Here is a 22,266-nt window from a genome sequence, read left to right as displayed (position 1 = left end):
GGGGGACGAAGGCCGGGCGGAGGGAGGGAGAGTTAGGCGACAGAGGGGACCTCCCTCCGAGGCCGGGGTTCCTAATCTGGGGTGAGAAATCCGCTCTGGGAGCTGGGAGCTGGGAGCTGGGCTCTGGGAGCAAGGGAACTGGTGGGACCAGGAGTGGGGTCTGCGCCCTGGGAGCTCAGGGTTCTCTTTTCTCGTGAAGCTAGACCCTGTTATCTGTCGGTAGAGGTGAATTTTTAGCGAACATTAATCTGAGGGTTGGGTGGGGTGGACAGAGAGAAGGAAAAACAGGGAGGGCCTCGGGGGTAAAAGGAGGGAGAGAGGGCAGGAGGGGCCCGATAACCGATAACCCTAATTGGAGGTCCCTGATCTGGGAGATAGGCACGGGTCCCACCCTCATATTTTGGTTGGGGAGAGGTTGGGGGGACGTGATGCTTATTTGGAGGAGGGGGTGCAGAGCTGAGTTCTAGCTGCAAAGCAGGACTTGCATTGGGTTCAAGAGAGTCCACGGGTGCCCGGTAACGACTGGCCATTATCCGTGGAGCTGCCTACGGGCCTGCGGTGTCTTTATCTGACCCGAGGGTGTCTTTATTTGGGCGCAGGAAAGAACTGCGGAGAAACTGGGAATCTGGGACCCCTCGGGATTCAGGACCGTGATGTGGCTTTTGTCTGTGAGGGTTACTGTGGCCTCTGCTGAGTCTGGAGGTGGGAGTCCGACTGGGGGCTCCCTTGGGTATCAGGATGGAGTTGATTTGGGGTTACCTGGTCTGCTGTGGGGTATTTGTTTTTTATGGGGTGTTGAGTTAGTTGGGGCGTTCTGGGCACTGGGGGCTGCATTCAGAAGGCCTGAGCCTGAGCGCCAGGGGTGTGTTTGAGGCAGGGAGCTGATTTGGAAGCTATGTTAGTTTTGGGGACTCTGACCCTCATAATTTGGAGATTGTCATCTTGGAATAATGTCAGGACAACCTGCTAGGCGTGCTTCGGGAGGTCGATGAGGGTTTTGTGTTGCGCATTCATAGTCACTGGTGTGTACGGACAGTCTGATTTCATGCTGATTTTGGGGTACAGTCTGTTTTGGGAAGCCATGTACGTTTCAAGGCTGGGGTTAGATTTGGGGGGACATGAAATTCAATCTGGAGTTTTTTATTAGCTTGAGGTGGAACATAATAGGAAGCTGGGAGCAGGTTTGAAGGCCTTGTGTGTGACTGTGGGTCATTGAGGGGAAACAGACCTTTGCACTTGAACGTTGTGGAAACTTACTTTGAAGGCGGAGTGGCCTGTGTATACACAGATAGCCACGAAGCTTTTCCCAGGGGGAGAAGCAAGGTGAGGGCACAGGGTAGGAGACTAAAGTTTTGGGGTGTCGTTATTTGGGGGTGTTTTGTCACTTTTTGGATGTATTTGATGAAACTGGGGGATGGGTCGTAAGGTGAGCCTGATTTGGGGGTTCACTTAATTTGGAGCATGATGCTGGTTTGGGATGTCCTTTGCTTATAGCTAGCTCCCTCTCACCCCAGATTCTAGAAGTCTCTTTCTTTACTGAACCCCCAATTATGCCCAGGACTTGAAGGGAGAAATTTGGAAAGGTAGTGGGTAGCGTATCTCCTCTTATTTCTACGTGACCTGGATAGATCTGACGGAGAGAAGGCAGTTTCAGACTCTGAACCCCAATTTCTTAAGGGAGCACACCTCACTTTCCGGGAAGGTGGGGGGGGGGAAATGGGGTAGCCCGTGGTAACGGGAACACCCCTGACTGGGACAGTGCTGTTGGAACTTTGGCAAGGAGAGGTGGTGGCGGGGGTGCGAGGAGGTGATTCTTGTACCCTGAGTTTCTAGGATGAGAGCCCCAAACAGAAAGCAGACAGAGGACTGGGAATGCGGGTGAGGTGGGTGGGGGGAGGGGTGCCCCACGGCAGTAGGGGCGAGGGGGTAAGCCAGGCCAACTCTGCACGCCTGGGTCCCTGCTCTCTTCGGCTCTCCTCCCCTCCCTCCCTCCCACCGCCCACCCCCCCCAACCCAAGGCAGAAAACCTGCCTGTACAACAGCAATGGCAGATTCCAATCCTCCAGGCTTTCCTTAAACCAGCACGGAGACCAGCCAGGGGGGAGGGGAGGGGAGGATCGGGCTGTCCTGCTTCCCTAAGACTGGGGCTGTGAGCTTGACCTCCTGGCCCCTGGCCCTCCGAGGAGTGCCCCCCGGTCTGGAAGCCAGGTTTCCTGGACCCTCGCCCCCGAGCGGGGGGGCCTGGAGAGACGGGGAGGAGGAAGGAGGGAGTGACTTCCAAAATTGGCATCGGGACAGAGCAGGGCTGGCGGGAGGCAGGTGAAAGACGGAATTTTCCTGAAAAAACGGGGGTATCTGAGGACCCCAAATTTGGGGTGCTAGTCCAGGACCGTCCTGCCAACATCCTAGATTTTTTTGGGATTTTTTGGGGCCCCCGGGACCCCTCTAGATGGGGTGAGGAATGTAGTGTTGGGGGAATCTGACTGGGGCATTGCAGCTGCCTCTCCCGCCGAGTTGGAGACGGATGGGCTGGGACGGGTTTGGGGGGGTGTCCCCAATTCTGACTGGGAATGGAGGAACCCCCTTCTGAGCTCTCTTGTGGGGGTCCCCCCTCCCTAGGGCACTCCCCACTCCCTGAGCCAGCCGAGAGGAAGGAGGCCAGCGATGCGACTGGGGCGGCTCCTTTCTCCTGCACCCCAAATGTGAGGGATGCACCCCAAATTTTGCTCCCTTCAAAATAGGGGACCAGGATCTCAGGGGAGAGTAGCTGAGGTAAGTGGGGAGGAAAGTGTCCCCTGTTTTCAGGAGAGACGTGGCGGTTGGGGGGGAGGTTTGGAGGTGCGTGCTGGGGTGGGGTTGGGCTTTGTCAGTCTTGGAACTGGGGGGATGATCGGAGAGGCTTTCCCTTTTGCCCCGAACCGCAGTCCCCCAGATAGAAACCAAAGGCTGAGACCAGAAGCCCCCCCAACATCCCCAGCCGTTAGCACAGTGTTTCATCTCTGTCTCACCCCCACAAAGGCTCTGCCGAGATTGGGAGCTGGGGGCAGCTGCTGAGTTTGGGGGGGCCGTGGAGGTTGGAGTGAGGAGCAGGAGGCCTTGGCAGGCTTTGGGGCAGGACAGACAGGGGTCTCGAGGGAGGGGGTCCGGTGTCCCCCGGGGCCTAAAAAGACTGCTTACACCCACCATCTTAGATCTTTCTGATTGCTAAGAGTTTTGGGGGGTGTGTCGGCAGGGGGGTGGTAGAGGGCGGCATGGGAGGTAGGAGGAAAACTTTTGGTTTGCAGAAGGTGTTATTTTGATTTGTGGAAGGGGTTTTGGCCCTTGGATTTCGCTTTCTGTGGGGTGCTTTTAAAAACCATGTCCTGGACAGGAGGAAAGGCTGAGGGAAGGCCTAGGGTGGGGGTGGGGAGAGCCATGTTTGTCTCAGCTTAAACGTGGCTTTCTGGGGTGGGCCCGCCTTCCTGGGCCTGGTGGACGGGCTGATGGGGGTTGTCGCGGGGGGTCGGGTGTGGGTCCTGGGGGGCGGTGGGGAGTGGGAACAGTGCTGGGGGTTGAGTACCTGGCCCCCAGGTCCAGACAGCCCTCTTCCTGGGCCCTGCTGCTCCCCTTTCCCCCTGGCCTCCATTTCCTGCCTTTGGCCTCCATCTTGTGGCAGGCCCAGGGCCCAGGGCGACTTCCGGCCCCCCTCTCCCCACCATGTTCCGGCCCCACCACCTCTGGACTGCCAACTCCCAACCCTGTGTCCTTGGCCTTCTGTCTCTCCTTGCTTTCTCCTGGGTTCTGACCCAGGCGGGGGAGGAGCGGACACAGGAAGCCTTGGGTCCCTGCCCTCGCTGAGTCGGGAGGCAGTGTGTGACCCCCCCAGTCATCCCGTTTCCTCTGCCTCTGACCCCACCCGAGGGGTCCCCTGAGCAGAGTTGCTGCGGAGGGCAGCTGGTTCCAGTCGTCTCCCACGGCAGGCTCAGCCCTCAGGCCCCTCTCCCTCCCGTGGCCGGCCAGCGCCTCGCCCTGGTTCCTCGTTGCCCCCACGACCCTTCTTGGGGCCGTGTTTGCCTTCTCAGCCTTCTCTAGGTCCCCGCTCTTGGTGGTGGGGGTCTTCACGGCACCATCTTGCGCTCCCTTCCTCTCGAGCCACCCCAGTCCTGCTCCCGCCCCAGCAGCACACTGTGGTTTGCACGGCTCTGTGGCCACGTCCAAACCACACTGTGGTGTTAGAGCGAGGGTGGGGGAGGCACCGCCGAGGCCTGGCCCCGGGAGGCCACCCTGGAGAAGCGACACAGAAAACATCCGGGCCTTTTTGTGAGGTGGGGGGCGGGGGGGGGGTCCTGGGAGCCCTGGAAATGGCCCCTCTCAACTCCCTGGGGCGGCCTCAGGAATACGGACTGCCAGAGGTCCTGGGATTAGGCTCGGCCTCTGGAGAGTGGACTGGAGTCTTTGTTGCCCACACCCAGCTCCCCTGGCTCTAGCAGCACAGAAATATTGGCACCGGGCACAGAGTCTGCCAATATGGGCTGTGCTGCTCCAGGCAGGGTGGTGAGACCCTCGAGGAGGGGCCGAGCCCCAGGGCCTCAGGAGGGGGGCCGTCTCCCACCGCGCCCCAATCACGTGACGCTGCAGGCACCAGGCAGAGAGGGCAATCTTTATTGTTTTCTGTATAAAAAAGTCCATCAGGTGGAGGTCAGAGGGGTTTGGGGGCAGATGCGCGTACAGGAACGGCGGGGTGTGTGGCCCCAGCAGCCTCGTGACCGTCCCTCTCGTGCAGGCCTGCTCAGAGTCCCGGGCGATCCACAGGTCCAGGGGGAACATATGCGAGGGGTCAGAGGTGGGAGGCTCAGCGAGAGAGTAGAGGAGGGTCAGCAGAGGTCATGAGAAGGCCAGAATCCAGGGTCAGGCTGTCTGGAACAGGAAGCAAAATGGGCCGAGATGGAGCGAGCCCCAAGCACGCTTCCAAGACACCCCCCCGCCCAAGCACCTGCTTCCAAGACCACTCCCACCTCCCCGAGTAGCCAGCTCCTTGCTGACCCGATCCCCTGCACAGGGTACCGGGGAACCTGCTGTTCCCAAGCCTCTGTGCCAGGGAGGGGGCTCCTGCGGAGACCATCCCCCACGCCTCCAGGTGGTGTGGGAGTGGGAGGAGGAGGACTCCTACCCTGGTCGAAGTTGAGTTTCTTGGCTGGAGGAGTTTCCCCCAGCCCTTCAATATCCACCAGGTCGCTGTTGGCATCCGAGTCGTTCAGAGCACTGAGTGTCACATCTGGGGAGGGGGGGGTGAGGCTTAAGCTAGGTTCTAGGTTCTCTGACTGCCCCCCAGCTCTCCCTCCCTCTGCCACCTGAGCTACTCTCAGGGAACCCTGACAGGGAAAGGAAGAGAGACGGGTCCTTCTCTGACCCACCCGATTCTCTCACTGAACCTCAGACAGGACCTTGAGCCCCCAAGTAGCCACTTGGCAGTCCTCACCGGCCTTCTGTTTCTTTACGGGGGGACCCCCGGCCTCAGGGACACTGGAGCCGCTTGGCGGAGGGGCAGCTGGAGGAGGTGACAGGACACCGGACGGTACCTTCTTGGGCCCTTTCTTGGGCGACTCGGCTGGAAGGGGGATGCCCGAATCTTCGTATACCTTGCGCTTCACGGTGGCTTTTATCTGGGCCCTGAAGAGAAGAGAGAGCAGGTTAGGGAATCATCAGCGCGTGGGAGGGAAGAAGGGAGGAGAAGGGCAGGGCTCGCGGGCCGCTCTGAAGGAATACTGGGGAGCCCTTCATGAGCACCGAGGTTAGGGCCCCAGCCATCGGTAGGGTCCTCGCGTTCTCCTGAAGCTTCGCGCACACTCAGGGCAGACGGGATGTGAAGCGTGGACTACCTCAACCGCGCAGTGGGGCAGGCCCGCGTCCTACTTCTCTTGGGGGACAGATGTGCGGGTGTGCAAGGCTACCAGGTGAGCTCTGGTGACCCACAGGCAGACCGAGACTTAGGAGTGGACTCCGATCAGCTAGTTCAGTGTCACAGCACCCCCAGAAACACCGCAGCAGCAGCTCGAAGGAGCTGTGTAAACCGCCAGGGGACTCCCATCACCAAACTCGGCTGCTGGGCATCTCAGGCAACCCGAAATAAAACCCTCGGAAGGTCCTGGTTATGACAGCATTTCAGTAACTTCTGACCTACTCTTTTATTCTTAGTCTCCGAGCTCGCGCTAACACAGCTAGCAGCGAGGTAGGAAAGGCGGTTGAGCTGGAAGGGGGTTCTCAGGACGATGGACCGCGGGTGTGCAGGAGGACGGTGCCCACCCCCCTTCCTCTGCCGGCCACCCTCCCTCACACTGTCCGTTCCTTGATGACACAGCTGATGTGATTAAGATCGTCCCCAAACCGCTTCACGGCAGCCCTCAGCATCTCTATCTCCGTCTCCGTCCATTTGGCACTGTCAGGGGGGAGAGGGGGACAGGAAAGTGGGAAGAGGGGGGTGTGCAGCCAGCCCACAGGCTGTGCATTCCACAGCCGCCAGCCTCCTCCCCCCCCCGATCCCTGGGGTCCCTTCCGTGGGTCCCTAAAGAGGGTTTCCTTGGGGGGGGAAGGCTTAACGCCCTGTGGGCATCCTGAGGACCCCAACCACACCTGTCCCGACAGCCACGATCGAAGAAAGCCTGCCTGTGCCCGAGCCCCGGGCGGCCGCGGCCGTGAGGAGCCCGCGGGAAGCAACCCCATCCGCGGGGCTCTCAGAACGGCGACCGCGGCGAGCGGCGCTCAAGGTCAGCCCGCAGGGCCCGCGGCGGCCCGGGCCGGGGTCGGGAGCCGCAGGCTGCGGGGGCACCCGCCGTGCCCTCCCGCGACCCGCGCGTCTCCGCGCCCGCTCAGCGCGGCGCCCGGCGCAGGGCACTCCGCCACCTGTCCCTGCCCAGAGCGTCCGCGCCGGGGGCCGAGTCGGCGCGCCCGCCCGGCTCACGTACCCCGCGGGGGAAGAGTCGGCCACGGGATGCAGCTGCATCGTCAGCTCCCCGAGCTTCGTGAAGGCGGCGCCCGCCGCCGAGAAGATCTCTCCGACCTGGGGGCGGGGCGGCGTCACGGGGGGCCGCGCACACCCCGCGCCCGCCCGCTCGGAGCCCCTGGCCCCACCCCAGTCCCGCGGCCGCCCGGCCCCCGCCCCCCGGCCCCCGCCCCGGGCGGAAGAGCCGGCGCCGCCGGCAGGGAGATGGGGCCGCCCGCCCGCGGCCGCCAGGGAGCGCTGTCCGCGAGCGAGGCCGAACCTTGGTGGACGCTGACGTCATGGCCCCGCGCGCCTCCCCACGGAGGAGACGCCGCCGCCGCCGCCGCCGCCGCCGAGCCGGGGACCACGGAGCCGGGCGACCGAGCCGCTCGGGCCCCCCGCGCAGGAAGTCCCGCCCCTCCCCGCGGCCGATTGGCTCCCCGGCGGCCGCTCCCCGCCTCGCCCGCTGCGGTGGCTCCGGCGGCGGCCGCCGAGGGAGGCCCGAGGGCCGGACGCCGCCTCACTTCCGGCCCGGCTTCCCTCCACTTCCGCCGGCGGGTCGGGTCGCGGCGCGCGGCCGCCCTCCCACCCCCGCCCGCCCCGGTGCCCGCCCCGGTGCCCGCCCCGGTGCCCGCCCCGGCCCGCCCCGCGCCCGCCCCGGCCCCAAGCACAGACACACGGCTCAGGAGGGCAGTTCCGCTTTATTGTGGAGGGACCGGGGACGGCCGGCCCCAGCCTCCCCGCGCGGGGCCCGGACGCCGGCCAGCGAGGGCTTCAGTCCCGCCGGGGGCGCCGGCATGGGGGCGGCGGCGGGGGCGCGAGCCGCTGGGGAGAGTCTTTAAATAGAGCGGGGCGGCCGGGCGGCCGGCGGAGCGCTAGCGCACCATGTACTCCTTGCGCTTGTTGAGCCGGACTTGGCAGAAAGAGAAGCCTCCGAGCAGGAGGTAGAGGCCCGCGGCGATGAAGCAGTTGTAGCTGACTCGCTCGTACAGGTCATATATCTTCTGGGGGTCCTTCCTGCAGCGGGCATGGGGTAGACAAGGGTCAGCAGCACTCGCGGCGGCCGGCCTTTCCCGGGCGCCGGGTGCCGGGCTCCGCCTAAGCGCTTTTACTCGCGTTACTCAAGCTTCCTCCAACCCTCTGGGGCGAGTTCCAGGATCGCGTGCTCCCGGCGGGAGGGGGACGGCGGCCCAGGGCAGTCGGGGAAAATACCGAAGCAGCCGCACCTGGACCGCGGAGGGCCGCGGGGGCCGACTCCGAGCGCGCTAAGGCGAAAAGCTCAGTTCTCCAGCCTCGGGGCCCAGGCACCCCGCTACCCCGCCACCAGCAGCTCCCGCCTACGACTCGGGGCCTCGCCCACCTCCCCCTGTCCCCGGCCCGCCTCTGCCACCTGACGACTTACTCAAAATCTTTCTCGGTGAAAGGGACGTCCTCGATCAGCACGGCCGAATGGACATTGAAAAAGATTCCAAGCATGATCTGCAAAGAGGCAGCGGACGGGCTCCCTGAGCACCGACCCCCAACCTGGTCGCTCTCCAAGCCCCTCCCACTTCTAATGTTGCCACAACGCCCGGGTCTGGGAGCCACCGGAACGCGCTGGGACTGGGGTGGCCGCTGCGGGGCTCGGACTCCGTCACCAGGACTGGGGTGGGAGCCGGGAGAGACGACTGGGGCAGTGCAAGGGCAGAACAGTGAGCAAGCCAGCTGTCCTCCTCTCCAGGGGCGTCGTTGTCACGGGACAGGGAGGAGGGGGTCGGGGAAATCACACACTGTTTCTTCCCGGAGCGGGGCGGGTCATCCCGGGGAAACAAGGCCGCGGCTGCCCATTTCGGGAAGCAGCGCTCCCTCTCCCCGCTGCCCTCCACTCAGCGCAGGCATCTCTCAAGGGCCCAGCTCCTCTCCCTCTTACCTCGAGGGCTCCCCCCACCCCCGCCCCGCTCGAGTTCCCCATTTCTCTATCTCAGTTGTCTCCTTCTCCAGCGGCGCATCGACCACCCCCTCCGGCCTGCCTGCTGCCTTCTAAGGCCCGGAGTCCCCCAGCCTTCCAGCCCTCCAACACCGGGGCCCCTAGGGCCCTGTCCGGCCGTCGCCGGGCGGTCCCTCACCAACATGATCACCCCCCAGGCGCTGAGGACGATGCCGCAGGCCGCCAGCTTGGGCCCACAGCACAGAAGCGACGCCATGAAGAAGGGGGTCGGGGATCGCCTAGCTGCGGGCGGAGAGAGGAAGGCCCGGATGCGCCCGGGGAGAGCGAGCTGGACTCGGGGGCTCGCGCCGCGGAGGACGGGCCGCCGGGAGCGCCGCCAAGGGGGCGTGGCCTCAGGCCCCAACCATCGCGCCGGGGGGGGCCGCCGGGGATCGCGGGGCGCCTCCGGGCCCTCCCTGATCTCCGGCGGGGGCAGGCGCTGTGTGAGACCGAAGCAGCCCCTCAGAAGTCCCTTAGGACTCTTGTAGCCGGGGCGCGGTGTTGCAGCAGCAACGCCTCCCGTTTCTGGTCCCCCCTTTCGGGCTGGAATGGGAGGCCCCGGCGCGCCACGTGACCAGCCAGGCAAGTCACGTGACGAGGAGCCCGCAGGCGCCGGGCGTGGGGAGGGAGGAGCGCGGCGGCCTGGTTACCCTGGCGATGGGCCGCCGGGTGCGGAGGCTTGCCGCTGGCGGGTTTTGCCCGCAGACGCCTTAGTTTCGGGTGCTGCCCCGGACGGGGTCGTGGTAAGTGAGACACGGAGACTGACAGCGAGAAAGAACGCCCCTGTCTCCTGTCTTCTCACCGACAGGGAGCGGGGGTTAGGAGCCCCTTCCCGAGGACCGCCGTGGCCGGGACGCCTTCGAGTGGCCGGGGGTCCTTCGCCCCGGGGTCCCCCATGAAGTGCCATTTTGTTCTCGAGCACAGAATGCTGCACGGTCTCGGAGGCCGAGTCCAGAAGAGTGTGGGCGCTCAGAAGAGTGTGGGGGGAGCAGAGCCGGGGAGCGGGTGGTGAGGGAGAGCCGTCCCGCCGGTCGCGTCGGACAGAGGAGTGAGGACGCAACGGTGTCGCTTTGCCTCCCCGTGTACACCAAGGAAACCGACCCTGGGTCCTTTGGATAAGGGAGGGTACACGGTTTTTAAAACTATGAATAGGTCACTCTCGGCGGGGGGGGAGTTTGTATGCTTCAGCGGTGAGAGGCAGCTTTGTGATGGTCATTTAGGGAAATCGGGTGTTGGAAGAATACAGTTCTGCACTGAGCTGTCTGTACACGTTCTAGCGAGGACAGCGATGGCAGCATAATCGAGAGGGGTCATTTGGATCCCAGGACCCCAGAACCACACAAAGACACACTGGCCAAGCATGGACATGACTCTATAACTTTTTTTCCCATTTATTTTATGCTTATTGTTCTTAAACAGCTTGTGACAGAGAAGCTGGACCCAGGGAAGCACATACAGACTCTGGGATACTATTGCAGTGGCCGGGAAAGGGGCCCTGGGACAGGAATCTCAGCTCTCCTTAGCTCGAGGCTGCCGGGGGGAGAGAGCCCCCAGGGATGGCAGGTTTTTGTTCTCCCCAGGGACACCATTCCTACTGGAGGACTTTTGGGGTCGGCGCGTGAAGAGGGGGAACAAGGTGGAGGGAACGTTGCCAAAGCGCAGAGTCATGAAGGTTTACGTTGGCCGCCCGTGTAGGGCATCTAGCTCCTGGGAAAGGAGAATTAGTTGAGGTAGTTGATTTATGCAGGAAATCTTCCCCGTCCCCCCTCAGAGCATCCTCTGGCTGTTTGGCAAGTGGGGTCAGTGCCTCAGGCTAATGCGGGGTTACCTGGTGTGAGGACGCCCCCGAGGGTCAGATCCAGTCCCTCTCGCAAAGCACAGATCCTCTTTGCATATGTAAGCGGTGGACCAAACCAAAGGAAGAAGAGAATTTTGTGACATGTTTCACTGTTCTTAAGTAATTTTTTATGGGAACACGGTCACACTCCTTAACTTCCATATCGTCTGGTGGCTGCTTCTGTGCTCTTACCGGTAAAGCTGAGTAGCTGGGAAAGAGACGACGCAGCCTCACGAAGCCTAAAATATTTATCATCTGGCCCTTTACAGAAAAGGTTTGCTGCCCTCCCTGGGCGGGGGGGATACCGACGTTGGGGATTTGGTTGGGGGAGAAAATAGAGCTTTAGCCGCAGAGACTCTGGAAACCATGACATTCAAACTGGGAACGTTAGTACTGGAGCTGATCTGAAGTCTTGGAGGGCCTGCCACAGGCCTCAGATAGTGACGCTGTTCTCTATGCGGCTGGGCTTCAGGTAGTCGTAGGGCAGGTCGAGTTGCGCATTCCGGGCCGTAATCTCTCTTTCTAGGTTTTCCAGATCTGTTTGGAATTGGTTTAATACCGCCTTGGCCTTGGGACTTGAGAAATACTTTTCTTTGTGATGCCCCAGAGGCACCTAGGAAAGGACAAAGGATCCGTCAGTTTCTAGTCGAGGCAGAAGCACGGAGGGCTTAGCCCCTGTTCCGATGTTTCCTTTCCAACTATCATTTCCCTTTCCCCAGAGTCCCCTCTTACCATGTCCGGCTGGCGGCGACCCAGATGCCACGTGATGGTCATTTGAAGACAGGCCTGTCGGATATCAGGTAGTGAACCCATCACCGTGGCCATCGTTATTTCTTCCTTGGAGGTGGGTGGGGGCATCCGCATTGTGCATGGGGCGTTAGGGACCCAGGCATACCAGTCCAGCTGGGGGAAGAAACTGCAACCCTAGGATCCTGAGACTTATGCTTTAAACCCCTGTCTTTCCCTTAGGAATCCCAAGGTCCAGACGCTTGCCTTCAGGGACCTGGGCTTTCGGCTCTCATACCTGGCCCTGGTTGATGGCCCCGTGCTGAGCAGTGCATGTGAAGACACACATGGTAAGGAAATGGCAGAGTTGCTTCTGGGACTGGAAGGAGACGGGGAAACCTGGCAGAGAGGAACAGGATTTAGGGGCTCCAGTGCGAGAGGAGAGAAATGCAGGTGGTCGTCTTGGGGGTGTCTACACCAGTCGCGTTTGAACTGCGTGGGTCCATTTAGGTGTGGCTTTTTTATAGTGGGTACAGAAATGTATTTGCCTCTCTGTATGGTTTTCTTCATGTTTTCTCTTTTTTAGTTCGTTTTACTGTCAGAATATAGTGTACAACGCATACAGCACACAGGATGGGGTGAATTGACTCTTTATGTCATTGAGAAGGCTTCCGGTCAACAGTAGACTCTTAGCAGTTAGGTTTTTCAGGAGTCGAAAGTTATAGGCAGATTTTTGACTGCTCGGGGTGTGTGGGGAAGGGTCAGCTACCCTAACCCCCCCACCCCGCCCCGCACTGTTTGAGGGTCCACTGTATTTTGGCTTTGATGGGTGTCTATTCATTTATTTATTCAAATACATTGGCATTAGACCTGGGTTTCAGTTCAGGTTCAAGCAATATAATCTGGGTGTCTTGGGCTGATCACTTAATCTCTCTGAAGTTCTATTTCTTTGCTTATAAAATGTGGGTGATAACGTATTGGAATTACTTTGTATGTGACAGAGGCTCAGTAAATAATAAATATGTAAGGGTTGGGGGCTAAAAAGCTCTGAGTGCTTGAATATCTTCTGCCTCAAAAAGTGGTAAGAATTTAGGGACATTTCCTCCTGTTCCCAATAGAGGATTGTAAAAGCCTGAGTTATAAAGGAAGGAACAGAAGAAGTCGTGTATTTATAGTGTCACAGCCAACAGAGGCTTTCCACAAGGGTTATCTCAGGCCACTGATTCTACAGTAGAGATGGTGACTTAGAGCCACTAAGCCTATGAGTTAAGTGGAACAAATATAATCACTCCCTTTCTATCAATTAAAAAAAAAAAATCAAAGACCGGAGAGAGAGAACTACTTGTCAGGATCACATGGTCCGGAAAAGGCAGAGGCTGACCTTGAACTTGGGTTCCTGACTGCTACTGTCAAGCTGTTTTTAATTTTAGCACGCTCTCTCTAAAAAGGCTGTTGGGAAAATTAGGCAAAGTGCGTGATGAGAACCAAGGCGAGTGGAGGAAGAGAGGATGAGAGGCAGTTGGTGGAGATTAAAGCTGACACGTGAATGTTTATTTTTGTTTTCCCAACGTAGAGAGTGGTTGGGGAGAAGCTGAGCAGGGAGAGAGGGGAAGGGTCTTCTGGGGGCCTGGGGGATCTGAGAGACAGTTCTGAGGTGTCCAAGACAGTTTGGGCCTGGAAGGGTGAATGCAGGTGTTGGTTTATCACTGGCCGCATCCCTGGGGCCTGGCTCTCCCCAGTAAACATCTGGAGTTGTCCCAGAGAGCCAGAGGTGCTGGCATGTACCCCAAGAATGATCTAAAGCAGCCCCCGCAGGCCCATGTGTGCTAGAGAGGGGAGAACGAACCTAGCAAGAGCTCGAGAAAGGCTGTTCCTTCCCCAGAGGTTAAAATGCAGGTGGGGGTGCTCCAGGTCTAGCCAGATCCTACCCGAGGGGAGGGGGAACTGGACTGGCCCCGGAAATGTGGCCCCGAGGGGCCGTGCGCAGGGTCCCAGTTGGTGCGAACCTGTATAGTACTAAGTTTGGACGGGACAGGATGGGACTAGGGCAGTGTGGGACATGCGCTGTGCGCCCTGGACATGTGTGTGTGCTGGACAGTGGCGGGTGGGAGAGGCAGGGAGGGAAAGCAGCGTGGGACATCATGGGATTTGCTGGAAGCTCTTCCCATGTATCTCTATCCTCACGTGAGAAAACAGACAACCAGGAGGAGAACAGGAGCCCCAGCAGGGCCTGGGCAGATCCCACCCTGGCTGCGGTTCTGGTCTTATGGGGCCCCATGCTTGGGCCCCACGATGTGCCTGGGGCTTGGGGATGGCAGTAGAGGGTGATGGCCAGGGTCTCTGAGGAGGACAGCCCCTGGATGTCTAGAAGTGGCTTGAGTCTTAGCAGGTGGGAATGGGATTGAGATGCTATGCACGTGGCTGAAGAGGGAGGTGGGATGCGGGGTTGGGGTCCTGAACGCGGAGGGGCAGAGTGGCCCAAGGGCTCCCGTCCCTGGGGAAGGGTCCTACCTCGGTCTTGGGCCTGGCACAGCCCCACCTCGGTGATCTCCCGACACCAGGCCTGCAGCTCCGGGTCCCCTCTCACAACGTCGTCCCTGTGGTAGAAGAGGTGGACGATGCCTTCCACGTACCTGCCCGGGGGGAGAAGGGAGGTGAGCTTCCCGCGAGAAGAGCCTCGACTGCTTTCCCGCGGCCTGGGCCCAGGTGACTCCCACTGTGTCCGGGGACAGATTTTACAAGACTCGTCTTTGGGGACATCCCTTAGCTCTTTCTAAACATGGGTTTAGAAAGGAAGGAAACATTTTAAGGCTTTGTTTTAAGAATTTTGGCCCCATGGCTGAAAGGTTCTTCCTGACAAACTTCCTGACCCCAGCCAGGCCCTGGGACCCTGTGGTTTACCCACCGGCGGCTTCACCTCCCCGCGCTTCCTGTCTCGGTCTCCCCGGCTTCAGACCCTCCCTGCTGCCTCCTGACTCTTCCTTCTCGGCCCAGGACTGAGTTCCTGCCCGTCCTGTCCGGCCCTTCTTGCTTCCACGTGGGGTTTGGCCCCATGCTGACAGGTGTCAGGTGGGAGCCCCGCCCTCCCCCTCCCTGGCCGCACTCCCACCGTCACCCACCGGGCGATGATCCCCCAGAGCCGTAAAGCGTCATGGGCGTAGAGGGCACTTGGGATTCCCAGCAGGCCCCGGTCGGCCAGGTCGTCGGGGGGACAGAGGGAGCAGTAGGTCAGCTGAGCCATGGCCCGACGCAGCAAGTGCACGTGGCCCCCGCCGCCCGTGCTCACCGCCTGCGACGGCAGAGAGGGCAGAGAGGGGAGGCCGTGAGCGACAGGACGGAGCCGAGCGTAAGGGGCTCCGAGGTGGGGTTGCTCATTGACAGACATGGGGGGAAGGGACAGGCTCGTGGGTTTAAGGGCCAGGACACTCCCCTGGGTCGGTCTGGGATCCTGAAAGTGGCAGGAGGTCACGGAGAGCCGGGTGACGAGCGGCCCCGCCCCCGCAAGGCCCTGTTACCTCCTCACCTTATCAAATATCCCTCCTTCCGAGATGAGCTGGGATCTGGCCCGGGTGTTGATCTCCAAGGTATAGCGGATGTGCGGGATCAGGAGCTGGGGTGGAAGGGGTGGGGGTGGTTATGGAGGCCACGCGGGGTCCTGCCTCACGGGGTCCAGCCTCGCGGCCTCTCCCCGCTGGAGGCTCTCCTCGCTGCCCCTCCTGCCCCGCGTCTGGTTTTGGCTGCTCCCCTCACTCCCATCGTCGTTGCCCCTCCTGCTCTTCTCCCCCTGCTGCCCATCACGCTGTACTAAAGCAGCCGCTTCTGTGCTCATCCAGGGTCGGGGCCCTCTGAGTGCTGATCTGTGTCAGTTCCCATCCCTCACGTCATCTGCGGACTGGGGTGATGACGGGGCCTCCCGTCTCGGGGGCTGCAGCGCGCCGGCCGTCGGGCCCCCACGGAGCCCCTTGTGCTGGAGCCGTTCCCATTTGTCTCCGTTCCCACCTGGAGCACCGGGGTTAAGAACCAGCCCCTGTGACGGACTTTACGCTTCTGTCCTTCACGACCTCGCAGCCGAAGCTGTCTTCTGGCCGCTTCCCTGTCGGGGGCTGCGGTGCGAGGCCCCTTTTCGGGGTGGGTGCCGTGAGCCACTTAGGGGGAGCCCCACTGAGCCTCCTGCTGACCCCGCAGGGGGACTGACGTCAGACCTGCGCCACCCCGAGCTGGGTGGTCAGATCCCTCTGTTGTATGGCTTTAGCAGACGCTCTCGTGCTAGCTGGGGAAGAAGGCCGTGTGGTCCTCGCAGGAATGCCTTTGACCCCCGACTGTCTTGTCTTATTTGCACCCAGCGTATGTGCGGCGTCATGCGGTGCTGCTGTCTGTCTGACGTGTAGGTGCCGCTCTCAGGGAACGACCCAAGTGGGGCCTCCGGGGTCAAGATGTGAAGGCAGTTCTCACTGGCCCGAAACTTTCCAGAAAGTTCCTGAGAGACGCCGAGTGTCCTAGAAAGCCCAGAGTCCATGGGAGCAGAGCGGCTACCTGAGGACAAGCAGCCCCTAATGACGGGAGCGGTCCTTGCAAGAACGAAGGACTTTCGTAGCTTTTAGTCAGTGTCATGCGGCTGTGTTCTGTCGTTCTGTCCTTTCACAACCCCGCCGTGGCGCTCAGGATTCTGGATTCGGGAGGCCAGGATTCTGGATGCGCGCCCCAGAATCCGAGGCCAGAGCCAGCCCGCGCACGGAATCTTTGTGAGTGAGCAGACTTTGCTCCCCCATGGGACTGATCACGGCCTAGCCGTCTGCCCTGGGACAAGGCTGACATAGGTGGGGACAGGGCTGACCTCGTGATGGGGGTGCGTGAGCACGAATAGAAGCCTGACTTGTTCCCGAAGACCAGAAGATTGTGACGCAGGAGCACCCTGAGAGCCATAAATCCATCTGGTCCGTGTTACCCTAGACTCAGAGGGGCCACAGCTGCCGGTGGCCAGGCTTGGGGGCGGGGGTGCCGGGAAGCCCCCAGCTGAAACCCCGCCGCTGGAACGCGTGTGCATATCTCGCCAACGTTTCCGCTCCTTGCACCTAAAATAGAAGCCCTGCTCTTTGCTTCCAGACTGGCTTTCCTCCCGAGTGGGCTGTTTCTGGCGATCACCCTGGATTTGTCCCTTCTCGGCCGTGTCCCCGTGCACGATGTTGAGGACATTTTTATGCACCCGCGAGTCTCACTTTGCTGCCTTCTGCTTAGCAATGGCTACTGAGCTCACTCTTCTATCAAATTTCGGTATTTCTAGGTCTTTGCCACACCCCCAGCTTGTGGGTTGCTGGATGCTGCCACAGCACGGTCCTCTGGCCTCTCTTTCTCCGGTCTGGTGCCTGGGCGCACTGCGGCTCCCCACCCCCAGCCAAGTCCTTGGTTTCTTTTTACTTCTCTTCCAGATCACCACCTTTCCAATGTGCGTCTTTCTCCACCTGCCTCCCGGGGTGTCCCCTTGCCTTCTGATCTCTTCCTACTTAGCAAACTCCTTGGCTGGGGTAGAACATTCTCCCGCCAGTTGTCTGGTGTCTGGGGGCTGTCTCTTGTAATTTCTAGTTCCAGATACTGGTCTCTGGATGGTCTCATGGGCGTCACGTGTCCTTCTGGCTGCACAGAGAGGCTCCTAAGGCAGGAACAAGGCTGCTGTTTTCCTAACAACATTCCTGCTACAATCCAGGCCCATTGCTAGGTCGGCAGCTCTCTGAGAATTTCAGAGGGCTCCTTCGGTAAGATGTCCTCAAGGAACCCTAAATGACGCAACTGAATGGGGATTTGGCGGGGAGACGGTCTTCTGTCTCGTCTCCCCTCTTGCTCTCACAAACTGACAAACATTTTTGTGGTCGCCATGTCGTTGGCTCTCGGGCTGTTTCCTGTCCCTGGGTCTGAACTGGGACACAGAGGGTAGAGCGTAGCACGTACCTTGAAGACGGGGTGCAGCCCCGGGAGGCGCCTCATGGTGGCCACAGCGATGACCTCGGCCACCAGGTGAGTGTTGAGCAGGTGGTACTGGAGCTGGTGGAGCTGGAAGTCAGAGTTTCGGACCCAGGTCTTTGCCAGGAGCCAGGCGAGTGGGGGATCCGAGGGCAGGAACAGCGGCGGGGTCGGGGATCTGGGGCTGGGAGGCTGAATCTGCAAACAGGAAATCAAGCCCGTTATCGAGCCTTTGCTTTTCTTTGGCCCGGAGGGTGTGTTGATGGGGGTTTACAATCCAGGGGGAGGGCTGAGGCCATCTTCCACCCTGCCTCTCGCTGGTGGTGTCACCACGCCAGTGCCCGGATGGAGGGGGTGAAGGCAGGAGCGTCAGAGCGGGGGCTGCAGGGAGGAGATGCTGCCGGGGGCTGGCCAGTGGGAAAGGGAAGCCGGACGGGTGAGACAGCGGACAGTACTCGTAGCTGTTGAGAACCGCAGGAGAAAGGGTGTTCATCCGATGGTGGGGGTTTGGAGTCAGAAAGGCTCCAGGGGGATTAGGGTGTTTCTCGAAGTATGTTCCCAAACCAGCAACAGCATCACTCGGGGGCTTATTAGAAATACACACGCTCCGTCCCCAGCCCAGACCTACGGAATCAGGAAGTCCGGCGGTGGGCCCCAGCCGCGTACGCTAACGGGCCCGCCAGTGACTGCGATGCCCTCTAAAGTCTGAGAACCAGCGGGTCCAGGGTGAGAATCCGAAAGGCCATTGTGACTCTTGAGCAGAACAAGAACTTCCAGTTGGGTGAGTCAGGGGAAAGCAGACTGCAGGCAAACAGAGTGACAGGAGACAGGTCTCACTGTGTGAGGAGGAGAGTTTGGGAGCCAAGGAGTGGGGGCTGGATCCCCAGGAGCGGAGGTTGGGGCGAACAGAGAGCGGTGCGGGGAGGGGCGCGCCCCGGGCGCCTCACCTGGATGGCCACGGGCAGCAGCTTCCCGTCGGGTTCCATCTTCAGCAGGACGAGAGGCGCGGCCACGTACTGCTTCTCGCCCCGGATCACGTTGGCCGGAATTCCATCCAGCAGGATGAAGTCGGCCTCAAACAGGGAACCGTTCTGGGGAGAGGAGGAAGGTGCCCGTGGTTCGCGTTGAAAGCACGCCTCCGGGGCCAGGACCAAGGGGGACACGTTGATGTAGCTTCTGGCCGCCATCCCGTGTCGGTACCAGCGTCCTGTTGGCGGGACTAGAGCACCTGGGCCAGCGCCCCTCGGTTTATAGACGCGAACGGACAAACAGTGCCCCGTGTGCGGGAGCAGCCCCGGGGTCAGGACTCGGCCTGTACACAGTGCTGTCCGTGGGGCAGGTGCTCGAAGCCGTCCTTCGGTCAGGCTGGCCAGTCCCCCTCGCCATCACCACCCCGTGGTTGCTCCCTGTGTTTGCCCCCAGCGACCCCCCGGCTCAGCAAACTGAGCTCTTTCACCACGTGTCCAAACCTCTGCTCTTCTGCCGAGCCGCCCAGGGCCCCTAGTGTCCACTGTCCCCTAGTGTCCACTGTCGCGGAATCCAGCGCACGCCCGCGCACGCTCACACCCGGCTTCTCTCCTCCCAACCCAGCTCTCTTCCAAGAGACCTCCCTGCTCTCCACCCCTGGCAGCGCCTCCTTCACCTTCCCCCCTGCCTGAGTCGCTGGGTCGGGAGTCTGGAGAGCAGCCAGCAAATGTCCTCGTCCCTGTTACCATCGCTGGCCCCACCTGTGCCCTGGGAACCCACGCCGTTGCCCTCCACCCTGGGAGCGCCTCACAGTTTCCCCTGCACGCTTTGTCATCTGTAGGTTTTTCCAGCACGGGACTCTGCACCCAGGCGGGGCGGGTGCCCACAGCCTCCCTCCCCCTGACTCATCTTTGGTGCCCCCCCAACCCCCTTCAGCACTTCTCCTCGCCACAAGGCCAGGGGAACCAGCAGGATGGGAGGAAGTACCTGGAGTTCGCTCTCCAGCTGGGCCCCCAGTGCCTCCTGCCCTGGGGCCAGCACCAGCCGGGAGGGCAGGGAGGCGGAGCGTCTCAGCAGCATGGGGTTGGCCCCGTTGAGGAACTGGTAGCCGAAAAGCTCGTCATCCCGCCAGCACTGGTGAACCTTCTCTGTGGGGTCAGGTGGGGGGGAGGAGGGGGTGCTTATCACAGCCAAGAGGTCCCTCTCCCCCAGGCCCTACCCCAGTGGTTCCGGCACACGACCACCCCGTCTCCAGCCCCTGGCTTTTCATTCTAGAGGCCTCTGTGAGATGTTCAGGCCTCCTAAGGCCGCAGCTGGGAAGGGGTCACGGGGGACGCTGGGGTGTGGCGGTCGGGTCATCAAGAGGGGCCCTCAGGGGTCCATAGGGATCTTGGGGAACCACTGACCAGCCAGGGCACTCTTCTGGCCCCAGAAGATCTGATCAAAATCCTCCAGGCGGTTCCAGGGGCTCAGGAGGGTGTAAACACGTTTGAGGACCATCTCCAGCGCCCTAAACAAGCGTGGAGACGTGAACCCCGTCGCCGAGCCCTCGGCCCCTCCCTCGTCGCCCCCATTCCTGGGTCTCCTGGCCCTCTTCCTCTCTGAGCCCCAGGCTTTTCCTCACCCCGCCTTCAGCGCCCACTCGAAGTCCAGCCTCTTGTCCTCGTGGAACCTCACGTTCGGAGGCAGATCGTCTTGACACCCGGCTGCTATTGTCAGGGGTAGCCCCTCCTTCCAGGTGTCCCAGCTAGGAGATGGGGCCCAGGCTTCAGGGAGGGTGTGTTGGTCAGCGAGGGGGGCAGGGCCAGGGAAGGGGGGACCGTTGGGGGGCTCGCGGGCCCGTGCTCACCAGTACAGCTTTTGTCTTTCCTTCAATTCTTTCTCTCGATGCTTCTGGAACACGTCCAGGGCATTGTCTCCTGGCAGGCGTGCTGGGGGGTCGGGCATTAAGATGATTGACCGCACGGTTCTGTGTGGCCCTGTGCTCTCCCCTGCATGTCCCCTTTCTTCCCCGATTTGTCTATCCCTAGCGGATCCTAGTCATCCATAGCTGTGGTCGGATTCATCCCCTTCATCAGGCCAAGAACGTCTTAATCACCCATGGGACCACACCTGTTTCTAGCACGTACCGCCTGGCTCGATTTCACGTTTCCAGCCTCACCTGTCACACCTTCCACTGTCCTCGAAGGCTGCTGAGCGGCAGCTGTGCCCGCTGTCTTTCCCGGGGTCGCCCTCCTTAGACTTCCCACCGCAGTCCTTGTTGACTTACTGTCCTTGCCCTTGTGTGTCTCCCGATTCATCACCTGTTTCCCACACTAACAAATTCCTACGGTCCCTGCCCCGCTGTCGCAGTGCTCCCTGTCCCTCACAGTCTCCTTTCGTGCTTCCGCAACCACACCCGCTCTCGGGCTCACGGCTCGGAGCATTTATCCTCTTCTCTTAGCTGCCACCTGCCCAGGGATCCCTGTCTCCTGCTGCACGCGCCGTCCTTACAGCCCCCCCCCCAGTAGTCTGGCCACACACAGATCTCCTTTCCACTCTCTGCTCTCCTGTTTTCCGTTACTCCTGCGACCCCAGGCCCATCCCCTTCTTGGAAGAGGGAGTCTCCAGATCGCGACCTTCCCTTGCAGGCTCCCTGGCAGCCCTTCATCCTGGGTGTAACTTCCGGACTGAGGGGCGTTGCCCTGATCCCTGTCTTGTCCCCACCGCATCTGCCCAGCACCCGCTGTGCCCAGCTCGGACCGCCACTTCACCCGCGTCCCCGCCCCTCCGCCCCCCCAGCCCTCACCAGTGCCCTCGGGCAGGCTCAGCACGCCCTGGCCCTGCACCCAGCGGTAGCAGGGGAAGGCGGCCTCCTCGCAGGCTCCCGGGCCCCGCACCGTGATGAGGTCGCAGAACCACGCGTCGTCCACCAGGGAGTGGTGTTTGCACAACTTCACAAACTGTAGTGTCCCCAAGTCCTTGGGGACGTCGCGATCAAACTCCTCCTCCTGTGGGGACCACAGCCCGCGACACTGAGCACCAGGGGCCCCGGAGAGGCCGTTTTGGTGCGCATGAGCCTCCGCTGCCGAAGGCCTCTAGAGACAACACCTGTTCCCTGCTCCAGACACCTGCGCCCCAGGGTCCGACGTCACCGACCTCGGTCGTCCCTGAGCTGTCCCTGCGCCGCGCTCTCTGAGCAGCCTCTGACCAGACCGCTCGACCCGCATCGACCTTGGCCCTGGGGTCACTTGGGGAAGCCGTGGAGGCTGCGAAGCCCCGGGCGGAAGGGAGGAGGGGCTGGAGTCCAGCCCGGGCCCTGGCTCCGGATCCTCTCCCCGCCCCGGCAAGTCCTCTCCGGCGCGCTCGGGCTATCCCTCGGCCGCGACCCCACCGCCCCACCGCCGCGAGCCCAGGCCGGGCCGAGGTCGGGGGTCCCCTTCCCCGTCCGCTGACCTGGCCCCGCGCCGGCCGCAGCCGCAGCTGCAGCTCCGCCTCCCCGCGCGCCCCGACCAGCCACAGCTGCACGCGGTTGTGCGACCCAGAGAAGAGCCAGGCCCCGGTGGCCACGCGGATGCGGTAGCGGCCCATGGCGCCCCCGGCAGCTCGGGCACGGAGCCGGGTCCTGCGCGCTGGTGGGGATCGCCCGGGGCCGCCGGCGGCTGTCTAGGCGCCTTCGGGGAGTCGTGGGCCTTTAAAGATGCTCTGCGTGCCCGCCCTCCTTACGACTTTCGGGCGCTGCCCTATCCCCGCCCCGGACTAGCCCGAACCTGCGGCGGTGGGGCTGCGGGGCAGGGGCAGGGCCTTGCCCCGGGTGGGGCGTCGCTGCGGGAAGATAAAGGGGTCCGGGCCTGGGCGGGGCCGAGAGGATGGAGGCGC

The 22,266-nt window shown here is 61.7% G+C and overlaps 3 protein-coding genes and 1 long non-coding RNA gene across 9 annotated transcripts; 1 reads left to right on the top strand and 3 right to left on the bottom strand.

Moving 5' to 3' along the window:
- Positions 1–4,619: 4,619 nt before the first annotated feature.
- On the bottom strand, positions 4,620–7,500 carry BACC1 (BPTF associated chromatin complex component 1). 6 transcript variants are annotated; one of them, XM_080827322.1, is made up of 6 exons: positions 7,239–7,500; positions 6,942–7,036; positions 6,314–6,415; positions 5,459–5,649; positions 5,150–5,254; positions 4,620–4,892 (listed from the first exon to the last, which is right to left on the bottom strand). In XM_080827322.1, exons 1-6 carry the CDS (start codon positions 7,257–7,259, stop codon positions 4,888–4,890), a joined length of 519 nt encoding a protein of 172 aa, XP_080683448.1. In that variant the 5' UTR covers positions 7,260–7,500; the 3' UTR covers positions 4,620–4,887. The 6 variants fall into 6 exon arrangements, with proteins under 6 accessions (XP_080683448.1, XP_080683447.1, XP_080683450.1 ...); XM_080827321.1 differs by having other exon boundaries at positions 4,620–4,896; positions 7,239–7,395; XM_080827324.1 differs by lacking the exon at positions 5,150–5,254 and having other exon boundaries at positions 4,620–4,896; positions 7,239–7,395.
- A 140-nt stretch (positions 7,501–7,640) lies between these two features.
- RNASEK (ribonuclease K) lies at positions 7,641–9,463 on the bottom strand. Its single transcript, XM_080827010.1, has 3 exons — positions 9,064–9,463; positions 8,361–8,437; positions 7,641–7,975 (listed from the first exon to the last, which is right to left on the bottom strand). The coding sequence occupies exons 1-3, from the start codon at positions 9,139–9,141 to the stop codon at positions 7,834–7,836; spliced, it is 297 nt and encodes a 98-aa protein (XP_080683136.1). The 5' UTR covers positions 9,142–9,463; the 3' UTR covers positions 7,641–7,833.
- A 75-nt stretch (positions 9,464–9,538) lies between these two features.
- On the top strand, positions 9,539–17,664 carry LOC308357447. Its single transcript, XR_013968201.1, has 4 exons — positions 9,539–9,667; positions 11,481–11,561; positions 11,731–11,837; positions 15,831–17,664. It is a non-coding gene; the product is annotated as an uncharacterized lncRNA (long non-coding RNA).
- Positions 10,293–21,978, bottom strand: ALOX12 (arachidonate 12-lipoxygenase, 12S type; the record flags this gene model as incomplete). Its single annotated transcript, XM_080827012.1, has 14 exons — positions 10,293–11,374; positions 11,494–11,664; positions 11,786–11,886; positions 13,999–14,120; positions 14,607–14,776; positions 15,011–15,097; positions 17,431–17,640; positions 18,390–18,533; positions 19,396–19,556; positions 19,815–19,918; positions 20,033–20,155; positions 20,258–20,339; positions 21,197–21,398; positions 21,844–21,978. The coding sequence occupies 14 exons, from the start codon at positions 21,976–21,978 to the stop codon at positions 11,195–11,197; spliced, it is 1,992 nt and encodes a 663-aa protein (XP_080683138.1). The 3' UTR covers positions 10,293–11,194.
- Positions 21,979–22,266: the final 288 nt, after the last annotated feature.

This window comes from Martes martes (genome assembly GCF_963455335.1).
Source record: "Martes martes genome assembly, chromosome: 16".
Taxonomy (NCBI): Eukaryota; Metazoa; Chordata; class Mammalia; order Carnivora; family Mustelidae; genus Martes; species Martes martes.
Note: the sequence above shows the minus strand (reverse complement) of the source record. Positions and strands in the feature narration are given on the sequence as shown.